This window comes from Diospyros lotus, chromosome 14 (assembly GCF_014633365.1).
Source record: "Diospyros lotus cultivar Yz01 chromosome 14, ASM1463336v1, whole genome shotgun sequence".
NCBI classification, from domain to species: domain Eukaryota; kingdom Viridiplantae; phylum Streptophyta; class Magnoliopsida; order Ericales; family Ebenaceae; genus Diospyros; species Diospyros lotus.
This window is the reverse complement of record NC_068351.1, coordinates 7,252,049-7,277,734: the sequence shown is the minus strand read 5'-3', so window position 1 is coordinate 7,277,734 and position 25,686 is coordinate 7,252,049. Positions and strand designations below refer to the sequence as shown.

Genomic DNA, 25,686 nt, shown 5'->3' with positions numbered 1-25,686 from the left:
TTCTAGGAGTTTCCTTGAGCATTTCCCAGTCTCATTGACAAAGAATAATAGGCCAGAAATGGCTGAAGCCTTTTGAGCTCTACAGGAATGTTGAGAGAGCTTCTATACAGAGAAAGAATGGGCTCGGGCCTATCACATCGAGTTGATTTACCTTCCTTGGCGTATTTAGTCATTTTTATCTATGATCTTATCTTTTATAAGATTCTTATAATTTCAGTCGTGAACATCATATTATTTATAAATCTTATCATGACAAGAGAGCTAGAGATAAGAGATACATTAGTCCTTGCAAGTCAATCATTACAAATGATATTTGCCCAAATCAATAGCAACTCCTGATGGGAACCCAAATAACACAAAAAAGAAAAAAGAAAGCGCTTTTGTCCAAAATAAGCACAACCTCTTCATTACCATTGCTACAACATGAGTATAACAACTGCTAATACAAAACTGTATTTAGATTCATCACTAACCTTCAGGAGACTCAGCTTCTGAACTGCCCTCTTCGCTGGTTTCACTTGTGGTTTCTGCTACTTCAGATGGCTCCCCAGATTCAGGCTTTGCTGGCCCCGGACCAGCCGATACCTTCACCATTGCCGGACGCAAAAGTCTGTCGCCAAGTGTGAATCCCTTACGAAATTCTTCGATTATGATACCTTCCTCAAACTCTGTGGAATCCCCGCGCATAATGGCCTCGTGCAGCTTTTACAGGAAAAGGCAACTGTCAAGACAACCCTCTAGAAGAACAGATACAAATGAAAGCAAATATGGACTCCTTAAAAGATTCAGCATGACAATTTAGTCATTAGTTTCACGGCAAGGCATGGTTTCTAGTTATGACACTTTGGCTAACACTTCAAAAGATCCTAGGTGCATGTATGTTTTGTTGCTTAAACGAACTCACCAAGTTGGCTCGAAATAATCAAGACTTGGTTTGAGTTAAAAGCGTATCCAGGCCTTCATAAAACCTGAACAAGCTTTATGGAGTGTTTGATAAAGTTCATTGAGTATTCGACTGAATTTCGAGCCAACTGGGGAACTCACCTGCATTAAGCCAATTGATCAAATAGAAGAATCACTACTCTGATCAAAGTAATAAGGCAACTGGGAGTGAGGTACATCTTTCCATTAGGAGGCAAATGTAGGTCCAATGATCATCCTACAGGAGAGGTATCATCTGTTGGCACCCGTTAGGATAATTTATACCCCAATAGTTAGTTCTACATTTTTGTCCAAGTTAGAAATTCTACAGGACACTTCCGTTAAAAGTAAAATGGGTTGTAAAGGAAGCTTAGGAACTCACCAATGGATCAAAGGGCTTCCCTCTTGTTTCCACGGGGACAACAGCAAGCGATCCCAGAATCTCCACAAACTGCTTATATATGCTCTGATAGCTATTATTGATTTTCTCCTCTCCCTCAGTCTCCACCTTGATCTGGGCTTTAGCCCTTTCAAAATTATCTAAGACAGGCAGTAGATTCTCCACAACTTCCCCTTGTGCATTTGTTACTAGTGAAAGCCGATCCCTCTCTGTCCTCTTCCGGAAATTGTCGAAGTCTGCACTAATCCTCAGAATCCGAACCTTCTCATTGGACAATTCTTCAGACAAAGCAGCCACTTTTCTCTGAAGATCAATTTTCTCATCTTCAACTGCCATGAGGAACGCCTCTATCTCAGCAACTTTTGATTCATCATTACTTGCTAAAGCTTCTTTGTATAAATTCAGTGTAGCAATAATTGCCGAAGTTGGTTTCTCAGCAGTGGCAGTGTCAGCTTCACTTCCACCATCTTCCTCTCCAACTGCCTCATCTAAATCATCCTGTTAATAAATCTATTAGAACACAACAAAGGACTTTAAGGATGTAACAATTATGCTTAGCATTGAGCTTATGCATCTCAATGGTAAAGGATAAGTGAGCATGAATCTGGACTGCTAGACCTAATCCAGTTCCGCAAAATCCTGAAACAAGCTTCAAGCCTTAAAAATGCCATGGAAACCTACAAGGATCACAACTAATCAACAACAGGAAAGGTCAGCACATAAGTCAGGGTATACATGGTCACATAAATGAGCAGCAATTGGAACTAGCCAATAGCTCAACAGGTAGAATCATTGCATCATCAAGTTTTAGCCGAGTTATAAGTCAAAAGCAGTGCCATGATTAAAATAATATAGTTCTCACAGTTAGCAGTTAAAACATCTTAAGCACTATAAGCACATTCTCACAATGGGGTGGTTTCACAATGCAAACATGGAGGCAACAGTTTAACATAAAATAAGTGATGGTATCAGCATAGCAACTTGTCCAACCATATGCATTTACATGCACTACTATATTTTGCACAAGTAAAAAGACATTGCACTTATTCCCCAAAAAAAAAGTAAATTAACATTGCACTTAAATTTGATTCATTATGTACATCAAGTCACATGTAAGCACATAGCCACTTCCCACACCACTGGATTAGAGAGTTTCAGACAGCACTTGACAATTCAATAGGCTAACTCTTTGTAACAAATAGTTGCAGTTCCAGGAAAGAGAATATGGTAATTTTTTTATGTAGAATAATTCATATAACATATGTGGAGGTAAGATATATACTTTCGAGCATATTACTTCTCCTGGCTCATGCTAGATAATGAGAAGTTACCCTATTTTATTCAAATTTAATATAATGGTAAGTCATCAATGCTACAAAGAACACATTTAAAAGGGTAACATGATCAATTTCTTTGACAATTGATCCATGTCTACTGAACCTTAATCCATATTCCATAACCCTCCAGATAGGTTCAAACTACTGCAGAAAAAGATCAATGTGAATTAGATAGACACCTTCAGCCGAGAACTTTGTTCGGATAATCAGAATGCAGAGTCAAATAGAAAGCATGGGAACAATGGTAGAGAAGACAGCTTATGTCGTTCAGCACTGTAACAACTGAGTCCAGGCAGGCAAGTGAGGGTGTCCACAAAAAATCCAATTGTTGGCCATACTGTTTTATTTTCCCTATGGGCATAAATGAGATGAGAATCTTTCAGTGGATGAGGGGCAATATAAAAAAGACAAAATAAAAAATGAAATCATACGTAATAAGGTAAGAGTAACACCTATTGACTATATAATGAGAGAATCACGATTAAGATGTTTTCAGCATGTGAGAAAAACATCCATAGCTATTTTACTTAACAAAAGAAAAATACTAATAGCAGCACCTAAGAGTTGAGTGGATGAGATGAAAGAAGATTGTTGTGAAAGAGGGAGTGGAAAACCAAAGAAAACTCAGTGAGAAATCCTAAGACATGCATAGGATATAATGGCCTTAAGAAGGATACTTGGATAGAGATGGATGAAGCTCTAGAATTCGTACTGCTGACCCCCACGTTGCAATGAAGGCTTGGGATTGTTGTTACTGTACTATTTTTCTATTCTCAGTGCTATCATAAATCACTATTAATCTGTGAGATGTATGCTGGATAAAAAAATATGACCAATTACTGAGATAAAGGGAAAATGAAGAGAACCAAAAGGTTGGCATTTATTGGACAAATCAGTTGTATCTTTTAATAACAAAGAAAGACAAAGGGATGCACCCATGGAAACTGTCATGCAGGAAAATTTACAAATCACAAATTCAATCAGCCAGCGGGGAGGTGCAGAAGAATCACACCCATTTACTGGAGAAATAACTTAACTCCATTAAGCATAACATCTATTTCTGAACATATCCATGAAATATACAAAATATGAGAAACAATTTCTGTTCTCATTCTTATTTGATACATGAAACTATCAACAAATTATACTTATCAACTTAAGAAGTTGACTTTCACTTCCTGATTGCCAGCATAAATTTTTGACACATTGCAGTGAAGTAACCTAATTTCTTTTTTGATAGAAGAATCCAGCACCTTGATCCCAATTGTCAAAGGCCAATGGGACACCAACCAACCTGAATCATCACCAAATCCAACATCTCAACATCCCCATCCCCCACCCACAAAAAAAAAAGTACCAATAATAATAAATAATAATGTAAATTGAGGTATGGTTGCTCCTTTGTGACTGGAAGGTCACAGATTCAAATAGTGAAAACAACCTCTTCACATAGATTGGGGACGCTTTTTTTTGTAAATTGAGGTTCCTTAATGTGATGCTATACCACTCAACCAAGAGCATAGTGGTGGACAACAGCAAAGTTAACAATAAAAATATCCAAGAATTTTTAGAGCAACGAACTTTCAGAAGTTCACAACACACCCACAGAAGGGTTCCACCCAAAGTACAAGCATTCTATGAAAATTTTTCATGCCTCCCATCAAGCAATTGTACAACTTTTTCCTTCTTTTTCTTTTTTATCTTCTCTCTTTGTACTTCTCTAAATGTTAATACTTGAAAGAAAATTTCAACCACACCAAAGTAAAAACTATCACCCTTATGATATCTTATGACAGTGGGAACCATTCTTAATAGACAACCTCACTAGCTCATCTCCCAAACTTCCGGTGTGACTTTAGTGACGTGTGATTTTTCCTACATATTACTATGGCATTTTAGTTGAAAACATGCTCTGGATGATTATTTTTGTGAAACATAACAGAAATGACCAATGCAGATATTTGCATTGCAAGAACACCCTTTATATATTAATCTTATCAAGACATTTTAGTGATTGCAGGATCTTTTAACAGAAGCTACACAAGGGATGCATCTCCAGCCTGCCCAAAATCACATTTCTAGTTGCTTTATGTGTTCAAACGCTTGAATAGAACCAGATTTAAAGCTGCAACATTTAAGATTCCAGGTATTAAGGGGGAAAACCAACAAACTTAATCCACCAAAATATGACACCTAAAAGCACAACTTTGGTAACTTTCTGTCAGAACCATCATACTCTTCTCTTGAAGGGCAATTTGCTTCTTAAAAATGGTTGACAAATATCAGGCATACAAATTTCTTCCACTTATCAGTTCTAGCATTTTACACATGTGAGAAGAAAACTGATAAGACATATATGTGAGGTGAGTAGATGAAACGGAGGAAGTTTGTAGCAAAAGGGGGAGAGGAGGACCCAAAAAAAAAAAAACTTGATGGACCCTGAAACATGAAACATGATATAATGGCCTTGAAAATGACATGGTCATGAATAGAAATGGTTGGAGGTCTATGATTCATGTAGTCAACCCCACTTGGTGATTGTTGTTGTTGGATTTTGTATTCAACAAGGCTTGCTATTTGCTTTCTACATAAGAGGCAGTACTTAAGACAGTGACACAATTCTGAGCAAATAATTGCCCTTTTTTTCTTCTGTTTAATTTTCTGTCGTCCTTGCCCTATGATAAAAGGATATGCAGCATCAAACAGCTGCTAATACATTACAACCATACTTCCATTATAAACCAAAGAATCAATAGAGGTTGCTGCAAGGACCCAATTCCACTTAAGGCATCTTCATCGTAAAGCTGCTATAAACAATGATTTAGTTCCTGCAGTGCATTCCGTCCAGAAGTTTTGTCTTCCCTGAGTGTGCCATTAACTATAAGCTATGTAGTGCTAGACAGCTGCTAACATGTAACAACTATACTTCCATTATAAAACAAATAACCACATTACAACCACCAAGTCCTGAATATCAAATGATACCAAGTCATCAGAATAGACGAGGATTAGAAAGCTAGTTAAAATCAAAATACAATCCATTCTCGACTTTTACTTCCAAACAAACAAGTATATGTCTTCCCCACACTTTTATCATTCTTTATTCAGTTCCAGATTCTGAAATATTATGTCTTTGCTTTCAATTATTCATTTCGAGCACAAAGGATACCTGAATCTGGGTTTCCGGAGGGTCCTGATTATGGGATTGTTCTTCCTTCTGTTGGGTTTCCGTGGTTTCCGTTTCTCCGTAGGAAGCGAGAGGAAAGAGCTTGAGCAGACGACGATGGGGCATTTGGGTGGGTGAACGGGAAGAGTGGAGCATACGACACGGTTCTAAGGGTGTCCCAGTTGGGTTTCTGAGAGAAACCCATGTGAACTTATGCCCGGAAGATTTGGAGAAGGTGCTGTTTGGCGGTGGCCGGAAAGTAGGTGTTTGGAGCGAAGCAGCGGCCATTGGAAGCGAGGAGATAATGGCAGGGGGGAAGGTGAGGTGGGTGGGTTTGTGAACTATGAAGGGGATTCGAGTTGGGAGTAGTTCTTGCTTTAATCTCCACCGTTGGATCGAATTCTGTGTCAATCTGCTGCCATCAATTGTAACGTCCGGTAATAATGGTTAAAGGATTGTTTGCTCTAGAGTAATTTTGGTATTTAATTTTTTTAATAAATTTCATATATTGAGATTATTATTTTCTCTTAATTTTAATAAAAAAATAAATTATAGATAAAAATTTTACTTACGTAAAAAAAAGAATTGAATTGAATTCACGTACCATTGTATTATTGGTATAAATCCTAATTTATTCTGATTCAATCACCTGATTTTTATCTTAGAACTTAAATATTATTTTTTTGATATTTAATAAAAATATATTATATTATTAAAAATAACATTAATTTTCTTAATTATTAAAAAAATTAATTCAAATAATTATTTTACCCGTACCTATGTAACCCTTTCTCTCTATTTTTGCATTTTTTTACCGACCCGAGTCAAAATATATATATTTTAACATGACAAATGAAAAGAGATATGCATTATTCATATATATTAATAATAATAATAATATATTTATAAGACTAACAAAGAAGCATTACAGAGTGCAATACAAAATTTAGCAATCATTGCATTGAGGAAGAGCATAGACGCAAATACGAGGAAGAGGGAGAGAGAGAGAGACAGAGAGAGACAGCTGGTTTTGAAAGTTGCCAACACTTCCCCTCATATTTGAAAAACCTAAAACCCCCCATTCAAATCATCCGTGAGTAATGGTTCTGTAGATCCCGAATTTGTTCGTGCTTCTCTGATTTTTCTGGAAAATCTTCCAATTTTTCTCGGCTCCGAGGTGAGGAGGCGCTTCGTAGGGGAAAAAGGGTTCCATCTTGTTCGGGCTTTGGGGTTTTCATTTGGGTTTTTCGAGTCGAGAAAATAGTTAAGAGAAAATTATGAGTAGCAGGAAGGAAGAGGAGAGGAACGAGAAGATAATAAGGGGTCTGTTGAAGCTTCCACCCAATCGCCGATGCATCAACTGCAACAGCTTGGTAAGTTTTATCTTACGTCGATTTCCATTTGGGGTTCTTCGTTTTGGGTGAAAATTTGCGTGGGTTCTTGTTTTGTCTCTGTTTTGTTTGGCTACTTGGAAAATTTTTGTGAAGGATTCGGTATTCCAACGTCACTCTTGAGTAATTCCACTTAACTACAGCTAAATTAAATCCAATAACTTTGTTTTAAGAAATGAATGGTTGCTGAATCTTGAGACTAGCTTAACCTCCACTCAACTGGATCAGTCCTGGCTATATGGCTTTTCTGTGGATGGTTATTCTTTGTTTGTTTATTTTTCTGCTAGGGTTCAATTTAAGGCCCAAGTACGATTCACTTCCCAATTTTTTCATTTTACTTCTGTGCGAAACAGTAATCATTTTCATGTGTTTGTTTGAAGCTTGAAGGTTGTGACTTCAAATTTTTCTTGTTCTGCCGAATTTTCTACCTTTTTCCTTGTGGGATAATTCATCTCATGCGTTAATAATTATGATATTATTACTCGTGCAGGGACCTCAGTATGTTTGTACGAACTTTTGGACTTTCGTTTGTACGACATGCAGTGGGATACAGTGAGTTTTTCAGTCCGTTTAATTCTTCATTGATCTAATTATCTGTATTTGGGATGGTTATGTTTGGAAAAGAATTGCTTGTGTTTTATCACTGAATTGTTTTATGTTGTTGGTGCTGTTCTATTTATTGAATAGATTGTCATGCGTTTTTCTTTTTTCTTTATTAAGATCAGATATGCTGCTGAGCTTTGGCAGTAACTGTGGGTATGCATTGGTAAAATTGGAAAGAAAGACATTGAATCGATAAATTAGATTTAGATGTTTTGAAGATTTCGGATGTCTTGTAATTACTTCTAACAAATTAGTATAAACAGCAACTATTTCTTTTATGTGTAGCTGTACATGCCCTTTATTTGATGGTTGTGATTGTTTTTACTAGCAAACTCATTTTTACCAAGAATTGAAACTTGGAAAGCAGGTATACATTGAACAATGGAATGTTGACTGCCATATCAATCTAGGTATATCAGTTTGGATTCTCGGAATCAGAAATTTTATTGCTGTTTGGAAGTTAGTTTACAGATATAAACAAAAAGGTCATGTTCATTTTTATTTGAACATGTTGGAGGTTGCCTGTCTTTATAACTCATATCCATTCAAGTGGAAGAATTTTTTGGAGACTTGAAATGAAAATTTTCTCATATTAGCTCTTGTGCTGGGTCAGTAAATTCCAAGGCCAACATCTTAAAATATAGGTGAAATTTTTTAGGAGATTATATTAGTGTTCCCAAAACCTTGTGAGGATTGGCTATTTTCTTCCTTGGCAAAAAAGACCTAAGTGAAGCTCCAATCAACTCAATTCCTGGTCCTATCTGTTGGTCTTCGATTTCACACATAAGCTCAAAACTTAGTAGCTGTTCACAATTTCAGCAACCCATTCTGTGGGGACTCGTAAAGTAGCATCTGCATCAACAAGCCTAAAAACTACTAACTTATTTATTTATTTATTTCTTAGCTCTATACCACCGTAAATCTAACTGTTGGTGTATACTTGATTTCCTAGGGCATCATGCTTAGTATTCTTGGTGCTCATGACATCATATCTTTCCATTAGGGATAAAAATTCTGTATTGCTTGATCTGGATTAAATTCAGCCATGTGTGCATGTTTTCTTTGTTTGAAACTGTAGTTAATAAGTATTCACATCATTTGTGTTACAGTCGTGAATTCACTCACCGAGTGAAGTCTGTTTCCATGGCTAAGTTTACTTCCCAAGAAGTTGAGGCTCTTCAAAAAGGCGGAAACCAGGTATAGTATTGCTGAAATTTCTATCTCTGGTAGCAGAGGTTAGTTTTTTACTGACAAGACATATTCTTCAGCGTGCTAGGGAGATGTTTTTGAATGATTGGGACCCACAAAGGCAGAGACTTCCTGATAGCAGGTGCCAAAAATGCTTAGTTTGTTGCTCTGGTGCTAAGAAATTATTGCTACAAGAATGTGAATTTAAGGTTATTTTTTGTCTTGCAGCAATGCTGATAAAGTTCGGGAGTTCATAAAGAATGTCTATGTCGAGAGAAGATATGCTGGGGGAAAAAACTCCGACAAGCCACCACGTGATGATGTACAGGAAATCTTTTAAACAAATATCACTCACAAAATGATGAATAATGAAAAGAAAAAGAATGTTGTGGAAGAAGAAGTTAGGCATATATAAGATAGTGTGAATACAATTTCTTTCTTTTTTAAAAAAAAAACATTACAATAACCTTTTTTCTGATTGTCCTTGTGGATTAATAGTTCTGGGCTAACCTGTTGTCTGGTATTCTAACAAAATGACAGAATCTTAGACACCATGAAGAGACAAGGCGGGCCAGCTCATATCACTCTTATTCTCAAAGTCCGCCATATGACTATCAATATGAAGAACGGCGTTATGGAAAACAAGCTCCTGTGCTTACTAGGAAGCCTGGTTCTGATCGATGCCTTTATGAGGGGAGAATCTCTGGGTTCTTCAGTCCTAGTCGTTTTACTGACCAAATGAATGATGATAGGTTTTCAAATGAGGGATCAAACCCCAGGGCTTCAGACTATTCTGTGTCTAGTGCTGGGGATCCATTCAGGTCTGCTACCCAGTCACCAGATTTTGAAAGAGAGATTGAGTTTAGCAGTCCTACCTATAAAACTTCAAGGGATATATCAAATCAACACATACGACACCAAACAATGAGGACATTCTCTTTGTCAAATGCCAAAACGGATGCAGAAAAGCTACCCCGTCCACAGGTCTTGTTATTCTTTCATCTTCATTATGTTTATTGAAATTTGAGTGATATTTCAAGTAAATAATACCAGTGTTATTAAAGGCGTGCGCCTAGGCGCACTTGTTGCACCTGGAATGGTCCTAGGTGGGCGCAGGCAAGCAAGGTGTGCCCAGGCCTTCAGGAGCAACCTTGGTCTTAGGCGCTCCTGGCTGTTTTTTTAAAAATATTTTGACTATTCTAACTTTTTAAGTGTTTATTGCTGTAATTTTTAATGGAATCCTAATAGATAAGGAAACTTTTTAGATTCCAATTCCAATTATAACTAAATACTAAATAAACAATAAATCAAAAGAGATTCTCAAACCAAAGAGATTGATGCTCTTAATGATAAAAATATGGAAATGATTGATCTTGATGATGAGGATGATTTTTAGATTATTTAAAATTCATAATTAGTTAATCTTAATTAGGATTTAAGACCTAGAAATTGTTTAAGATTTAATTTAAGTTGACTTAAAGACTTTTTTTATAGATTTTTTAACTTTTGTGATGCTTATATGCCGGTTGTTGAAATATGATAGGATTTGCTTTGTTGAAATTTACAGGTATGTAACTTGTTTTAATATTTTTCTTAGTTAATACATGTTGAATTTTTTAATTTTCTTGATAACATGCTTGTGAATATATTATTATGAGTTATGACTTATTTTATATCTTATTCTTCAACTAGGACATATATTTTTCTTTTCTTTTTTTTAGTTAGCATGCGCCTCATCTTGCGCCTCTGGCTCCAACACCCTTATGCACCTTGGGCCTTTAATAACATTGAATAATACTATAATGGATAGCGTTATTTTTATAATCTTCTCTTTTCTCTGTTAAGTGCATCTTGAACCATTTAGTCATAATCACAGGAATCCATTGCATAGTTGACTAATTCTTTCCTGATCACTGAACATTATGTGTGAGACTCTAAGTTTACTTCAAGCAAATGACAGTCAAAATTACAATCAAGATGTAACTAGAGCAGATTTGGTAGAGTGGGAATATCTTCGTTTCTATTCAATGTATTGGCTTTGATTGAAAAACAACTCTTATCAATTCTGAGCAAAGTGCTCATTTCCTTTTTTGTCACATACTCTCTCAGTCATTTTGATTGGTTATGTATTATTTGGCAAATATATATTTGATTACTAGGCTGCAAATTTTGTATTGTATTTTTTTTAGTGGAACTTTTTGTTGGTCCTAATGATGGAAAATATATCCCAAGAGGGGGGGGGGGGTGAATTGGGATTTGTATAAAATTTTCTTTAATTAAAACAATGGTCAATGGCAGAACACTATATTTCGAAATATAGGGTTTATGTTTCGAAATAAACCTTTCTGTTTTTTAAGTTTCGAAACTTATTATATATGTTTCGAAATATACTTTACTATTATAGCTTGTTTCAAAATATAGAATGTGTATTTCAAAATATACTTTTATGTTTTGCTTGATTTGAAATCTTTTAGCTTGTATTTCAAAATAATGATCTTTGGCAAAGATGATTTATATAAGTAAGAGTATACCAAAGGTGTTTGAGATTAAAGATAAGTACTTATGTTTATATGAAATGAGTATAGGCTTATGCTCAAGGAAAATATGTTTTAGTCTTTGAAAACAATTCTTTTGAAATCTCAAGCAATAATGGATAAGCAAAAGCAAAAGATTAATTGCACACAAGATATATAGTGGTTCGGCACCCCGCCTAATCCACTATCTTTAAACTTACCCACTTGAAGGATTTTTCAATCCCAATCACTTTTACTAGTGATCAACCATAACAAGGGTTTTACCACGGTTCATCCCAAAATCTTGTACAATAAGTTTTTACAGGCTTAATTCAAACTTTACACTAAGTGAGTTTTAGGCTCAACTCAAACCTTTGACACAATGAGTTTTAGGCTCAGCTCAAATCTTTTACCACAATGAGTTTTAGGCTAAACTCAAATCTTACAACATTAACAAGATAAATAAAATTTATCTTTATAGCCCAATGAAATTTATAGCAATGAAATGCCTTACCAATGGCTGCACAAACCTCTAAGCTTGAGGTGAGGAGAGTTGAAGAGATGAGACTTGTTGTCTGCACTTGCTTCTCCTTTCACACTTGCAATGCACAAGATCAAGATGTAGATAGATCTTCTTTGAGAGCTCAATAAAAAATTTTGATCACCACTTGTGCTTGTGTATGTGTCTCTAGTGTGTGCTCTCTTATTGTTGCTTGTTCTTGTCTTCAAACACTTGCTATTTATATCAAGAGATATAAATCTGGCCGTTTATAGCCGTTAGAGACAAGACATAAAAGAAGGTTTCGAAACATAGCATATAGGTTTCAAAACATCACAAATTTACACTAAGGTTTCGAAACATACTCCTCATGTTTCAAAACATATATTATTTCTAGTTGTACTTGCACTCAGAGACAATATTGAGTGGGAGACAATGTCTTATGCCCACTATGATTAAAAATGTTCTCCACTTCAAATTTGAATTTGAATTTTCAGAGCATGGAGAATGCATTAAACAAATGATACTTTAAAAATTGATTTCAAAACATGTGTATTACAAGGATGTTTCGAAATAGCATATACACTTGAAAACATTGAAAACCTTTTCAAAGGGGTTTCGAAACATGCACAGAAAGATGACAGATTTTCAGAAAGATTTACTTGAAAGCACAATCCATAGTATGTATACATCACAACTTATTTATATTTTACCTTTCATTTACTTTAATACATAAATGTAAATAAGAAAGTATCTCTTATTTGGATTCAATAAAAATATCCAAAAAATCAAAATCCATAACAATAAGAAAATAGAATTTTAGTTTTAGTACAAACTCAAGATTTAGCAATATTAACACCTCCAAAATACATACTTTCTGTTTTTTGAAAAATTCATTAAAAATCATTTTAACATCAATGGATATTAGCTATCGAAATACCGAGAGATAGTTTTCCAAAAAGAAAACATTTTCAAAAACATGTCCTAGTTGGTCTTTTGCCTTGGAACAATTTTAGCTTTATGTTGACCAATGATTTCAAGGCTAATTTTGAAAATCACTTTAGGAGATTATTTTAAATCATAATACTTGTTTTTGCAAATTTCCATATGTATAAGAATGAAATTAATTTGGTTTTCATTTGAACAAAATAATACTTGATATTGAAATTGATATATGTTGAAAACCATAACCTTGACTCATGACTTAGGGATTAAACCAATAGATGTTTTTCATCATCAAAACTAATATACAAAAAGGTGCAACATCACTTTTTACCTAGATAAATGAGCTGCTAGCATATGGGTTTTCATCTTGTTGGTTTCTCTTAAGATTTCTCCAGTACATTGTAGAATGGGACTTCTTTGCTCCAGGTTTCCGGATTGCAGTAAATATCGGACTAGGAGTTTTTATCCTTCATCTTGTATTCCTCTTACATTGAAAAATGGCTCTCTTTTCATAATTTTGATGATGTTTTGATTGGTAACCTGGAAGTTTAAACCCATATATTTTATTGAACTATATTTCCACAAATATAAACATACTACAAAACATCCGTCCCGATGACAGGGAGCAGAAACTATCCCAAAACAATTCATGTGAGAAAACTCTTTCACACAATGGGAGGGAGGATTCTTATGGAAGTAAAGATTTGGAACTCTATTTTTAGCAACCCTACATTGTTTATTGTATTTAGATCCATGTTATTTTATTGAGTTTGCAATTTTTATCAGATCTTATGAGTGTGAAGCATTCCTAGTTGAAAACATAAAGTGGCATGTATTGACATATGTTTGATAAAGAAAATCACAGCATCCTTTCTTCTTTATATGTTGTGGTTCCATTTTTTTGGACGAGGAAGAAAAATTCATTTTTTTTTTTTAAATTAGTCTAAGAGACTAATTTAAACTTTAAAATACAAGTTTACAATATTTAAACTACAAGACTAAAGGCCTTATCCATTGGTTAACAATCTTCAAATTTGAATTTTTCTTCCTCGTCCAACACATTTCTTTTTGAAATGCAATCTAGAGGTTTCTAGAAAGTGTCGTGCAATAATATGTTTGAGCATAGTTCCTCTTCCTGTCATATATAAAATGCTACAAAGGCCTATCCATTGGTTAACAATCTTCAAATTTGAATTTCTCTTCCTCGTCCAACACATTTCTTTTTGAAATGCAATCTAGAGGTTTCTAGAAAGTGTGCAATAATATGTTTGAGCATAGTTCCTCTTCCTGTCATATATAAAATGCTACAAAGGCATATCAAATGCTTTGTTGTAGTCGTTGAAAGTTATGCAAGTTCTGGATGTCAAACTGCTTTGGCATATGATGAGCTTGTATAGAGTGAGACTGAAGTTAGCAGTTGTAGTCGATGTTATGAGAGGGACTTTGATAAGATCTCTGGGCTCCCTCTGACGTCTTTCTTTTAGCTATGCTTGACATTGAAGACTTTCTCTATTGTGAATTTCCTGATACATTAGAAGGTGACTTTTGTGTCTGTGTGCAGAGGGTAGGAGAGATACTATTAAAATACTGATATATGTATATACATGTATGTATGTATTGCCTTTAAAACATATAGATTCATGTTTTGACAGTCTTGTTGCCGGAGATTTCAGCAAGCTGATACTCATTTCAAATGTGCAAAGGAAGTATATGACCTTGTTTATCGGTGCTGATTCTTTTGTCTCTTTGAAAAGATTAAACAAGATAATTTATCCATGTCTAAATGAGAGATTTTATCTGTGGATTCAACAGAACTATTGAGTGATTGGTTGGCATCTTTTTAGTATCTTCTCAGCTAGTGAATGTTGGCCGATAATAGAGTTGGTTGTTTTCTGCACATTTTGCAACTTACATGTGTGCATCTGTATATTAACATGACTTGATTCTGCAGTGGAAATAACAAGCACAATCATAATCCTGCTAGTAAAATGAAGATTCAGCAGAATTTGTTAATGCTATATTGCATTTGTTTATTTGTTAGCTTGTGGTGCATCCGTAATCTGTATGGCTATTGGTTTATGTTATAGTCACTGTTTCTTTATTTTGTTGATGATGTTTAAACTTTTTTATTTTCTAAATGTACTTATCCTCCTATGCAGAGAACTGCATCAGCAGGCAGCTTTGGATCATTTGACAGTAATTCAATGTCTTTCAAGTCAGCTAATTCAGTTAGTTTAGTGGATGCCTTAGGACCTGAACCATCTGCCGAGACAAACGAGGACAGACAGCACGTTGTTTCTTTTGTACCCCAGCTGTCAGAATCTGGGAGTTTTGGTGGCTTAGACCTGTTCAATGCACCATATGCACCGAAAGATGTCCGTTCTGCAGCTTCAGACACTGATTTATTTCATTTACCGGATACATCACCAGCTCCTGTTGTAGATTTATTTCAGCCATCTTCGATTTCTTCAGTTCCAGCTTTGCATCAATCATTCCAAGCAGTTACATCTTCTTTAGACTTATTCTCAGAGATGCCTCAGCAGCAGCTAGCTACAATCTTAGATCCAAAACCCGTAGATGTCACTCCGAACAATGATGGATGGGCAACATTTGATCTGCCTCAGCATGTAGCACCTATGTCAGGCATTGATGATTCTTCTCCTGCAATAATCTCTTCTAGTAATGGAAGTTCCCTGGGTAAGTTTGACCCACTTTTATGCCCAACTACAAGTGGACAGTGGCCAGCTTCTGGTGATATTGATGCCCATGGATGTTTGTCAATGCCTAGTCCATGGCATGACGGTCTGGACAATCCTCAAGTCATACATAACACAAGTAGTGCTCATGTAAGTAATCTGACAATCTAAATGTTCTGTCTTGAGGCTTCTCAGGGTATTGATAACTACAAGGATATATTTCACCCAGTGCATGGTGGTTCATCACATGCCTAGCATACATTAAATAGTTAAAAACTAAGGTCAAATTGTTTTGATATAAAAGTCTTGAATTTTTTTGGAGCAGTCATGGAATGCATTTGAAGATGACACTCTAAATGTACCTCTTGGGAACATTCAACAAAGTAGCAAAGAAGTTACTGGTGCACCTTCTACAACTGTAAATAGGCATGAAAGTCCAGACAATGCTCAATTCATCCATAACACAGCTAGTGCTCATGTAAGTAGTCTGACAATCTAAATGCTCTCTGTCTTGAGACTTCTCAGGTATTGAGATCTACAAGGATATACTTCACCTGGTGCATGGTGGTTCATCACATACCTGGTATACATTAAGTAGTTAAAAATTAAGATCAAGTGGTTAAAATAAAAATCTTGAATTTATTTGGAGCAGTCATGGAATGCATTTGAAGATGACACTCTAAATGTAGCTACTGGGAACATTCAACAAAGTGGCAAAGAAGTTACTGGTGCACCTCCTACTACTGTAAATCAGTATTTTACAGTAAGATTATCAAAAGTGAGTGGATTGGTCTGGCAATCTTGAAGAATGTTCTGCTTTTTCTTTCACTCATTCTTGGATTTTTAGCTGTGCAGGACTTTAATGATGGGGTATTAAGAGATGCTGTGGATACTGGCCCTCCTGCTCCTGTTATACCATTATATTTGAATGGATCATCATACGATCCATCTGCAATTCCTTCTGCAGTTTGTATTTTCTCCTTGGTTTTATTTTTGGTTGATTTTAGTTCTCTTTTCCAATAGACATTTTCTTTACTTTTCAAGCAGGTAGGAGCACAATTAAAAGCATCTAACAGCAAATCTACCAACCCATTTGATCTTCCATATGATTCTGATATTGGATCCAGCAGTATGGTATGTTCCATTGCCTAATGTTTGGTATATGTTGTTTAAGTTTGTGGAAGAACATAATGCTTGAGATTTCTTATGTTATGATTTTGATAATTGTAATGTTTATATATTGTTGTTGTATTGTTATATGCAATGGTTTGTTAGTTAGGCTGTTGCTTAGGTGGTTTGGTTGTTATAGATTGCAACAGCAATCTGTTATTAAGGCTAGCTGAGTATAAAACTCAGCTACACCTGCTCCCTCTTGTAACTTTTGATTACATTTTCTTTTCAGTAAAATTGAGCGAGATCTTTTTCTTCTTCTCTCGCTATCTTTCTTTTCATGCCCTAGGTTTCTGTTTCAAAGTTTATAAAACAGTGTGCTAAGGAGTGTGCAATGTTTGCGAGAGAGAGCTTTTTCTTGGAGCTGTCTCTCCTATATAGCAAAACATCCCAAATTTTAAGCATATGCCCTGTTTCTACAGATTACTAGTTTCTTATGTTAATTTGGATGATATAGATGTGATAAGCACTTTTTGTGGAAGTCTTCCATGCTTGCAAATACATTCTCTTCTCCAGTTGTGATATTGCTTTTTAGAGGCGTACAATTATGTCTATGATCATGGCCACAAATGGCTTCACCTACCCCTTATTTGAAAGCCTAGTGGGTGAGCTGGCCATGGACCAAATCATGTTCTCACATGCTTGCAAGATTGACCAGTTCAAGGTGAACTGCTATTTCTACAGATCTTTGTGAATGGTTCAAATTAGTATTGTAATTGCTTAAATACAAGTTAATAAGGACATGTATCATCATGTAGAAACGTGTATCAAGACTTATGGAGGATATATTGAGGCTTTCTCAATTACAATTGAATTATAGCAATGGCTAACACTAAGCCCTTATCTCTTTGCTTCTGTTATGGATGACCTCACAAAACAAATCTAAGAAGTGCCTCAGTGTATGTTATTTGCAAATGATATTGTCCTAATAGATAAGGCAAAAGAAGGCATGAATGATAAACTTGAATTATGGAGAAATGCCCTAGAATCTAAAGGTTTTAAACCAAGTAGGTTGAAATTGAGTATGTGGATCAATTGTCCCAAAAGAAGGGAGATTGTGGAGGATGTTACTTAGAATTAAGATGGGGTGGTTATAGTGAAGTGCGTCTAACATTTTATGTGATCATAAGATTTCTTTGAAGCTAAAAAGGAAGTTTTATCGTACAAGACTATAAGATCATATTTGTGACATGGCTCAAGATGTTTGGTTGTAAAGTGCTAACATGTACAAAATAAGTGTAGCTGATGTGAGAATATTATAGTGGAATGTGTGACCATACAAGAAGAGACAAAATAAGAAAGAAGATCATATTTAATAAGGTTGAAGTGACACTAATTGAAGATAAGATGATGGAGTCATGATTAAGATAGTTTAAACTTGTGAGAAGAAGGCCAACTAAACACTTGGGAGGTGAATTGATTAAATGGAGGAAATATGTAGCCAAAGGGGAAAAGAAAGACCAAAGAAAACTTGGTGGTGAACCCTTAAGCATGATATAGAATATAGTAGCCTTACAGAGGATATGGATGTCATGTTCCAAGGGCAGTAATTGTAATTTTCTTTTCCTTCTTTTTATAGATATTTGTCCTTAGCTATAGAGGCGGTTATGCTTACCGGTTGTACCGCACATGGGTGCATGATTCAGGTTGCAAGGCTATAAATAAGCCATAGCTAGAGGATGCGGATTCATGATTGATACGATTTGAATCTTTTCCCTCTAACTTCCTCTCCCGAACCTTCTCTTCTCCCTCCTCCTCTTACTGTTTTCTCTTTCTCTCAATCTCTCTCCCTCCCAATTCCCACTAATTCATCTCAAATACCCTCTACAGATCCGGAGATCTGACAATTGGTATCTAAGCTAGGCGATCCCCGACCATTTGGATTTGAGTACTTCTAGCAAGCAGCAAATTCCGAGCAATAGCTCAATTAAGGTCAGAAATATCCACCGATCGGATCTGATGAACTGGAAGTTAGCTGAGCGAAGGCGATCGGAGTTTACATAATTACGATTGGGTACCTCTACTGATCAGCCCCGGTGAACTGGGTGGTTCTAATCTTGCCTTGCCTGGGTTGGTTGTTATAAAACAAATAACAATAATAAAAGGGTAAAAAAAGAGAATTGCTTGCTGTATGAGTGTTAGCTACTACTCATGCATATGGCCAATGCAGATGGTATTCTGGTTGGCCCTGATGTTCGTATTGAAATACCATAATGAGTTAAGCCACATTAGTCACACTATATATGTTTGTTGTCTCTTGATGTACCATGTGCCTGCAGTGTTGTCTCTTATCATTTACATCATTTGTGCTAGAACCCTCTTATTTTCACAATAAAATTTGTAGTTCTAACAAGAACACAAAGAAGAAGAGAGGTTATCTAGAGAACATGGAATGCTTGTAAAGTTTTAGGGCTCCTAGCAAGTCTCATATTATGCAACTGAACTGGAATTGAGTTGTATAAACAAAAAAAGACAAGCAGGGTTCTTCTGGGTTTTCTAAATAAACATGTGCATTTGTCTTATAAATAATAATGATAATAATAGTATCAACTATGTCATTTCACCATTTCTTGGTCATTTTCCTATTCAGTGGTATAAGTTCATAAAGTGAAAATATTAATATAACTTCATGGCATTTTCTTTTAGTTCTTGGACATGAGCTCTCTGCAAGCTGCCCTACCAACTGGCCATATTCCGGATTCGTTCCTTCATGATGTATCTCAGCCGTGGTATGCTCAAAATCCAGTTGCACCCTATGTTCCAGCTGCACAGCAGGGTAAGGCCTAGTTAACTACCCTAGGAAAATTATTCTCCAATTACCCACTCTTTGCACAAGACTGACTTCTGTATGATTCTGTAGGTGGCTTAGAATTCATGGGAGGGCAAGTGGCAAGCACTCAAATACCGTAAGTTGTTAATTCGTGTTCATTAGTGTTGACGTTCTAGATTACATGCTATTGTTAACCCCCCTCCATGACAATGCCCAATAAAATAAAAGAAAAGAAAGGAAAAGTCTTTAATTATAGTCCAAGTTGTCTTCATGTTCACTGATAACAAAATATGAAGTCTTAAACCCACTAGGTGGGGTTAGCTTCTTCATGTGCTCTGGTGTTTTTAATTTCCCTAAAGACCTATGAGTTGGTGTTAGATGTCTATCGGATGCAGTTGGTGATTTTCTTTTGTGGATTTTATTATTAATAAAGCTTATCAAATTGATTTTTAAATGTCTGGCCGAATTTCTGTTTTCTACAACAAACCTGCAGCCAACATGATTGCTTCTTTTTCTTTTTGCTAATCGATTGATTAACATTTTCATCACCATTGAAATAGTTGTTGCCTAGCAAACTACCTTCAAATTGAAAAAGGGTGCTATATCACTTCTCTTTTCTTGGTCATTGAATATGAAAAGAGTGGAGAATGACAGGGAGATATACTGCATAGCTGGAGTTTTTCCCTAGAATTGGTCCTGTATAGTCATTTTCCCGGACCAGTCTCTACAAATTAAAATTCCAATGTCCAGTGTTTTTGGTAACTTATGGTTGTAGAGTCATGTTTCATTATGAACCTTGAGTTTCTTATGTGCTAAAATTCATTACAGTATGCATATGTTTCGGGGGTTGAACAACATGGATAAGCTTGAAGTCTTCGTCAATTTGTCAATGACACTGCACTTAACAGCAGCTTAAAAGTCTATCAATTCAGACAAAAAATTACTTTTACATAGAATGAACTTGTGATTTGAATAAATGACTTCACCATGAAATTGTGGTTTGGAGCAACATTTCCAAAAAGACATTGGATTTGTTTTTTTATATGCTCTTTTTTTGGGAGAAAATCATTCTGTTCAGGATTGATTTTGGCAAAAATCTCACTAGTAGAGAAGCACATTTCCTGGTCCAAACCCTATAGACTTCATATTGTGTTCTAGTCTTTTGATTTATTGAGAATCACGGAAATATATTATATTTGGGAAGTAGGGGCTGTTTAGTTGTGGAAAAAAACCCCAGTTTTTCACACAATTAATCCACACAAAAAAGGGGAAATTAGCAGGGGCGGAGTCGAAATTTTTTATCTAGGTGGGCAAAAATTAAATAGCAAAAAAAAATAAAAAATAAAATAATATAATATTAAAAAATATATCGATAAATTACTATATTTGTTCTTGACCTGTTTTCATATTTTGATAACGTCGTATAATGACATCATTATCAATTTCATTAAATATATCATTTTCAATATATATAACTAAACTGTCATTCAACCATTAATCTCTAATTTGATTGTGTAGTTGGGTCTTGACAAGTTTCATGACAGAAAATGCTCTTTCTATTGTAGTAGTAGCAACAGGAAAAATTAATGCTAGTGTCACAAGTATGTAAATTAATGGATACACATTATTTTTCTTCGTCACTACCAACTTCTGTACAAGATCACTAAGACCCTGTAATCCTTCAAAAACACTTATGATTTAAATTTCATCTGCCCAAACATAGAGATTACTGACAAACTATGAGCGATGAGACCAAGACAAGTAGAAATCAAAAACACTTTTAATCCACAATCCACGTCATTCATTAACAAATCAAAATTAGGAAAATAAGCTAAATCACTTTTAATCTACATTAAAGCCATCAAAATGTCAAAAATAAATGAACTAAGAAGGGGATTTTACCTGTAGTTAAAGAAAAAATCTTCATTGAAACTAAGAAAATTGAAAACCCATCTTCAATACTATCTAACTTGTTAACAAAATTTGAGAGATAAAAAGAAAATGCCAAAGAAATTTGAGAGATAAAGAGGAGGCAGAATGCAGACCGAAAAAAATAAAAATGAAGGGTTAGAGAACATGAGAAGAGGGAGAGAGGATATTTAGGATGAATTACAATTATAAGTAAAACTACCATAATAACCTAAGCCTTCAAAGTTTTTTGAACCAAAAGATTAGTTGGGGGGCAAAAATGTAAACTCAATAAATTTAATAAATTTAAAAAAAAATTTGTCTGGGTGTAGGGGTGGGCAGCCGCCCCCACGGTGGATCCACCACTGGAAATTAGGGAACTTGTTCAAATACAATTTTTTTTTTTTCCAAATAGAAACTGGAGACTTGGAAAACATGGTTTTCCAAAATTGAACTAAACTTGGAAAACTCCTAAAATGAGTTTTTAAGTTTTCCTTACTAATTTGGAGATTTGGAAAATGTGGTTTTCTAAAAAATTTCACAAATCATCTCCATCTCCTCTCTAACATGTCATATAAATTAAATTAAAACATCTTTCCTTTTTTTGAACATATGTTCTAATTTTCTAGATTGGAAATTAGTTTTGGTATTTCTAACATTTGAACGGGTTTTTCAAATTTTCTATGAAAAATGAGGACTAGAGATTTTATAGAAAATTAGAAATAGAAAATTGAAAATCATTTTCCAAAACAAAACAGCCGTTAAGGTATGCATGCTGTTTAAGTAGATTACGTCTTAGAGACATAAGGTTTTGGAACAGTATTAGCTTCAGTAAATTTTTATGTAATTTAGGTGAATTAGATCTTCAAAATTTTTAGCAGGAAGGTAGATTTTTATCTCTCGTGCTATGGTATCTTCTTCATTTAAAAAATAGCAGTTGACTAAGTAAAATGCACTCTGGCTATCCATTTTTTTTTAGCCATGCATGATCTGATTGTTAGTCGGCAGATAGTGGGAAGAATATTTTGTACAGTAAAAATAAGGCAAATAGGATAAAAGGATTGCTAAAGAGGGTTAGTGGATGGAAAAAGCCAGGTTTTGTAAGAAAAAGATGCTGGAATATTCTTATCATTTAATTTTGAGAAGGTGGGCAAAGTGCCATACTGCTTTGTTAAAGATGAGTTCCACGCTTGTTTGTTTGTTTGTGTCAATTTTCCGCATATTTGTTTGTTTGTTCCTTTTTAATTTTTAATTATTATTATCATTTTTTTTGGGGGGGGGGGGGTGGGGGGGGGGGGACACAATTTGAGAATATAAAATGAAAGTTTTAAGTGAAAAACTTACTACTAGATTTTCAATCAATGGAAAATTGAAAATTCTCATCCAAGAGTGTAATCTCTATCGGTCCATCTGATAGGTGGATTAGCAGCGGGTAATATTGTCTGACATGGTATTACTCTGTTTGGTATTTCTAGAAGAGTGGGATTAACTCTTCCAAGTACTAATTTATCCCGCCAAAGTGGGATAAACATTTTACAAATTTGGACAATTTTATCCTTCACAATAAAGTTTACTGCCAACATCTCTCTCCCCACCAATTCAGATGCAACAATTTCTCTCCCCATCCCTCGATCAGATCTTTGACTGCCACTGTCCACCATGGCACCGCCACTGCCCATTGCTGCCACCACCTTCTTCTCTTCTTCTTCCTCCTCTGCTCTCACCATCATGCTATAGGATCTTTGACTGCTACGCTCTACTGCCACTGCCAACGCCAATTGCCACCATCACCTTCTTCTTCTTCTTCGACTCTCCAATCTGAGGCCACCACAGCCATCTCTTATTCTTCTTCTTCCTCTCTGGTCTTCGATCTGCGACCGCCACCACCATCGCCATCTCTTCTTCTTCCTCTGCTCTCTGATCGCACATCCATCTCTTCCTCTCCTCCCTCCTCCTCTTCCTCCTCCCTCCTCTGCCTCCAGTGAGGTCCAAATTGGATTTGCCATTTCTGTTGAAAACCCATTTCTGTGAAAGCTGATCTGATTTCCCCACTTTGCTTTTTTTTATTTTTTAAATTTCGATGTATAACCTAAATATAATTGATATAAAATATACTATCTCTTTTAAAATATATTTTTGTTATTAAAAATATGTTTTATGTAATTTGAAATTTATTTTTCTATAAATATAATATATTTGGGTAAATGGGTATTTTAGTCATTTGTCATTTAATGTCAAGTAATACCTCATTCACATTCACGTACCAAACATAGGATGGTTATATAACCTCCAGTAATACCTTATTTCCCAAATGTGGGTTTGCATTATTGAGTCCCATCACTATTTTATCTCGTTTTTAATTTTATAGGGTCATTTTCTAATCTGAATACCAAATGGGCTGTGTTGTGTTTGGCAAACAAGCTAGCAGGTGTTATCGTTTTTCCTTATTTTTCTGTAGCTCTCCCTTAGGCCAATAGGTTGAGGGAGTCAAGAAGGTCTTAGGGTAGAGCCCCGGGACCAAGTTACCATTATTTCCTCTTTTGCTTATGTGTTAAGCTTATTAATTCCTAAAAGGATCTTAAGTATTAAACTAGCTGAAGTCTCTACCTTTGTGTCTCTTGAGGAATTTTTTTTTCCCTTTTGGGACAATTTGCATGAAATATGTTAAACAAAAAAACTTCCAGGCACCATGAACTTTCTGAAGCTCATTTGGTAATTTTTTCCCCAAGTGGCATGGGCTGGTGCTGGTTACCCATTTTATCTTTAAAGTTGCCAAGACTCGTAATTTCTAAGAAAATTACTTTTTGTTTTATCAACACATGTATTGTCTTAATGCAGATTCTGTTATCTCTGATCCTAGTATTACCCATAGGTCTAGGTTACTCGTTCATAATGCTGTAATAATTTATCTAGTCTAGGATTGATATTTTGTCAAACTCACCAATGACTTCTTTTACTTTAACCTTCGTTTGCAAGTTAGATTGCACGTCAGATTGGTTGGTTCTCTGCACCAAGTGGTTGTTTGCTCATGAATATTGATGCCAAGCTCAAATTTGGGTTGGGGCGATCATTATATTTCAGTCAGTATTGTATTAAAATCTGAGACCTCGAAATAAGATGATTGACATTCCAGCTCCAGAATAAGCTGATCTTATTGTTGCTTGTATGCTACAATTACATGTACTACTGTCGGAACTCCTAAATTAACCGAAACCTGCAAATCTTGCAGGAATGTCCCAACACAAGGCTCTGTTGCATCTGTTGGAGGAAACCCTTTTGCATAGGGGACGCTACGCGGGATTACTTACCTACCTTCTCACAGTTGCAGGCCGAAGCCTTCTACCGGTTTTGTTCCGGTCTCTTGGATTTCATTGGCACAGATTTATTCTTTGGCAAGTTCATCTGCTGTATTATTTTAGCCAGAAGAGACTGATGCTATGAAATATTTATCTTCACATTGCGAGGATGTGCACTTGATAGCTCCTTGCCTCTAGGTGTCAGGTCTGAACCGGGCATCATTGTGCCCAAGTTTCCAAAATTTATGTTCTGTCATGTTAGCTTTCAGTGCCTTCTTGACAAACTAGGTGTGCCGTGTGGGATCCTAAAAATTTGAATAAGTTTGCCACAACCCGTGTAATCGTAGCAAATTGAATGTATTGGTAGTTAGTTGCTCCATGTGGGCTTGAATGGTTGAGTTTAATTAAATGGCAAACTGTTACTGTTTGTGTTTGTGGATCCCTTCTTCTGGTTTGGTTTGAGCCTTTTGTTTGTTTAAACATTTCATGTGATTTGTTTTAGTTGTGTAGATTCAAAGTATAACAGTTAATTTGACTTTAATTCGTAAAATAGAATAATCCATTTAACTATTTTCAAAGTAAACCAAATTGCTTTCAAAATTAAAAGGTAGTCACGTGTTAGCAGTTCATTTTGCTCTAAATAAAATAAATATAACACGTAATTATGATGTAAGTGTTCAAAGTTTTTAAGACATAGATTGAGGAGCAAGTGATTCGTTAAAATTAATATTAATAAGCTTAACTTAAGCAAGGGTCAAATGTTAATTTGTAATTTATTTTTTTATTAAAATTAAATAAAAGATACGTAAGAATGATAATTTTAAAATATTTAATAATAATAATAATATTTGATTGAGAATGGGGTGAAAGTCAAAATTAGCAG

General features: G+C 35.3%; 2 protein-coding genes across 8 annotated transcripts; one reads left to right on the top strand and one right to left on the bottom strand.

Annotated features, from left to right (window-relative positions):
• Nucleotides 1–262: 262 nt before the first annotated feature.
• LOC127791170 (uncharacterized) lies at nucleotides 263–6,170 on the bottom strand. 2 transcript variants are annotated; one of them, XM_052321007.1, is made up of 4 exons: nucleotides 5,828–6,170; nucleotides 1,304–1,819; nucleotides 905–1,044; nucleotides 557–702 (listed from the first exon to the last, which is right to left on the bottom strand). In XM_052321007.1, the coding sequence occupies exons 1-3, from the start codon at nucleotides 6,110–6,112 to the stop codon at nucleotides 940–942; spliced, it is 906 nt and encodes a 301-aa protein (XP_052176967.1). In that variant the 5' UTR covers nucleotides 6,113–6,170; the 3' UTR covers nucleotides 557–702; nucleotides 905–939. The 2 variants fall into 2 exon arrangements, with proteins under 2 accessions (XP_052176966.1, XP_052176967.1); XM_052321006.1 differs by lacking the exon at nucleotides 905–1,044 and having other exon boundaries at nucleotides 263–702; nucleotides 5,828–6,164.
• A 594-nt stretch (nucleotides 6,171–6,764) lies between these two features.
• On the top strand, nucleotides 6,765–25,236 carry LOC127790159 (probable ADP-ribosylation factor GTPase-activating protein AGD14). Of its 6 annotated transcripts, none has more exons than XM_052319455.1 (14): nucleotides 6,766–7,197; nucleotides 7,706–7,767; nucleotides 8,928–9,015; nucleotides 9,087–9,148; nucleotides 9,235–9,328; nucleotides 9,547–9,990; nucleotides 15,123–15,809; nucleotides 15,985–16,137; nucleotides 16,312–16,437; nucleotides 16,515–16,625; nucleotides 16,707–16,793; nucleotides 19,476–19,605; nucleotides 19,690–19,735; nucleotides 24,737–25,236. In XM_052319455.1, exons 1-14 carry the CDS (start codon nucleotides 7,102–7,104, stop codon nucleotides 24,789–24,791), a joined length of 2,241 nt encoding a protein of 746 aa, XP_052175415.1. In that variant the 5' UTR covers nucleotides 6,766–7,101; the 3' UTR covers nucleotides 24,792–25,236. The 6 variants fall into 6 exon arrangements, 4 of the variants coding, with proteins under 4 accessions (XP_052175416.1, XP_052175415.1, XP_052175414.1 ...); XM_052319454.1 differs by having other exon boundaries at nucleotides 16,704–16,793; XM_052319456.1 differs by lacking the exon at nucleotides 15,985–16,137 and having other exon boundaries at nucleotides 6,765–7,197; nucleotides 16,704–16,793.
• The last annotated feature ends 450 nt before the right edge of the window (nucleotides 25,237–25,686 follow it).

What these genes read in the sequence shown, in the direction of transcription:
- LOC127791170 (XM_052321006.1), bottom strand. Translation starts at nt 6,112, where the DNA reads ATGGCCGCTGCTTCGCTCCAAACACCTACTTTCCGGCCACCGCCAAAC. An exon ending in CTCCGGAAACCCAGATTCAG is followed by an intron (nt 1,820 to 5,827) that starts GTATCCTTTGTG and finishes ATTTATTAACAG; the next exon opens with GATGATTTAGATGAGGCAGT. An exon ending in GGAAGCCCTTTGATCCATTG is followed by an intron (nt 703 to 1,303) that starts GTGAGTTCCTAA and finishes TTCCTGTAAAAG; the next exon opens with CTGCACGAGGCCATTATGCG.
- LOC127790159 (XM_052319454.1), top strand. Translation starts at nt 7,102, where the DNA reads ATGAGTAGCAGGAAGGAAGAGGAGAGGAACGAGAAGATAATAAGGGGT. An exon ending in TTACAGTAAGATTATCAAAA is followed by an intron (nt 16,438 to 16,514) that starts GTGAGTGGATTG and finishes TTAGCTGTGCAG; the next exon opens with GACTTTAATGATGGGGTATT. An exon ending in CATCTGCAATTCCTTCTGCA is followed by an intron (nt 16,626 to 16,703) that starts GTTTGTATTTTC and finishes TTACTTTTCAAG; the next exon opens with CAGGTAGGAGCACAATTAAA.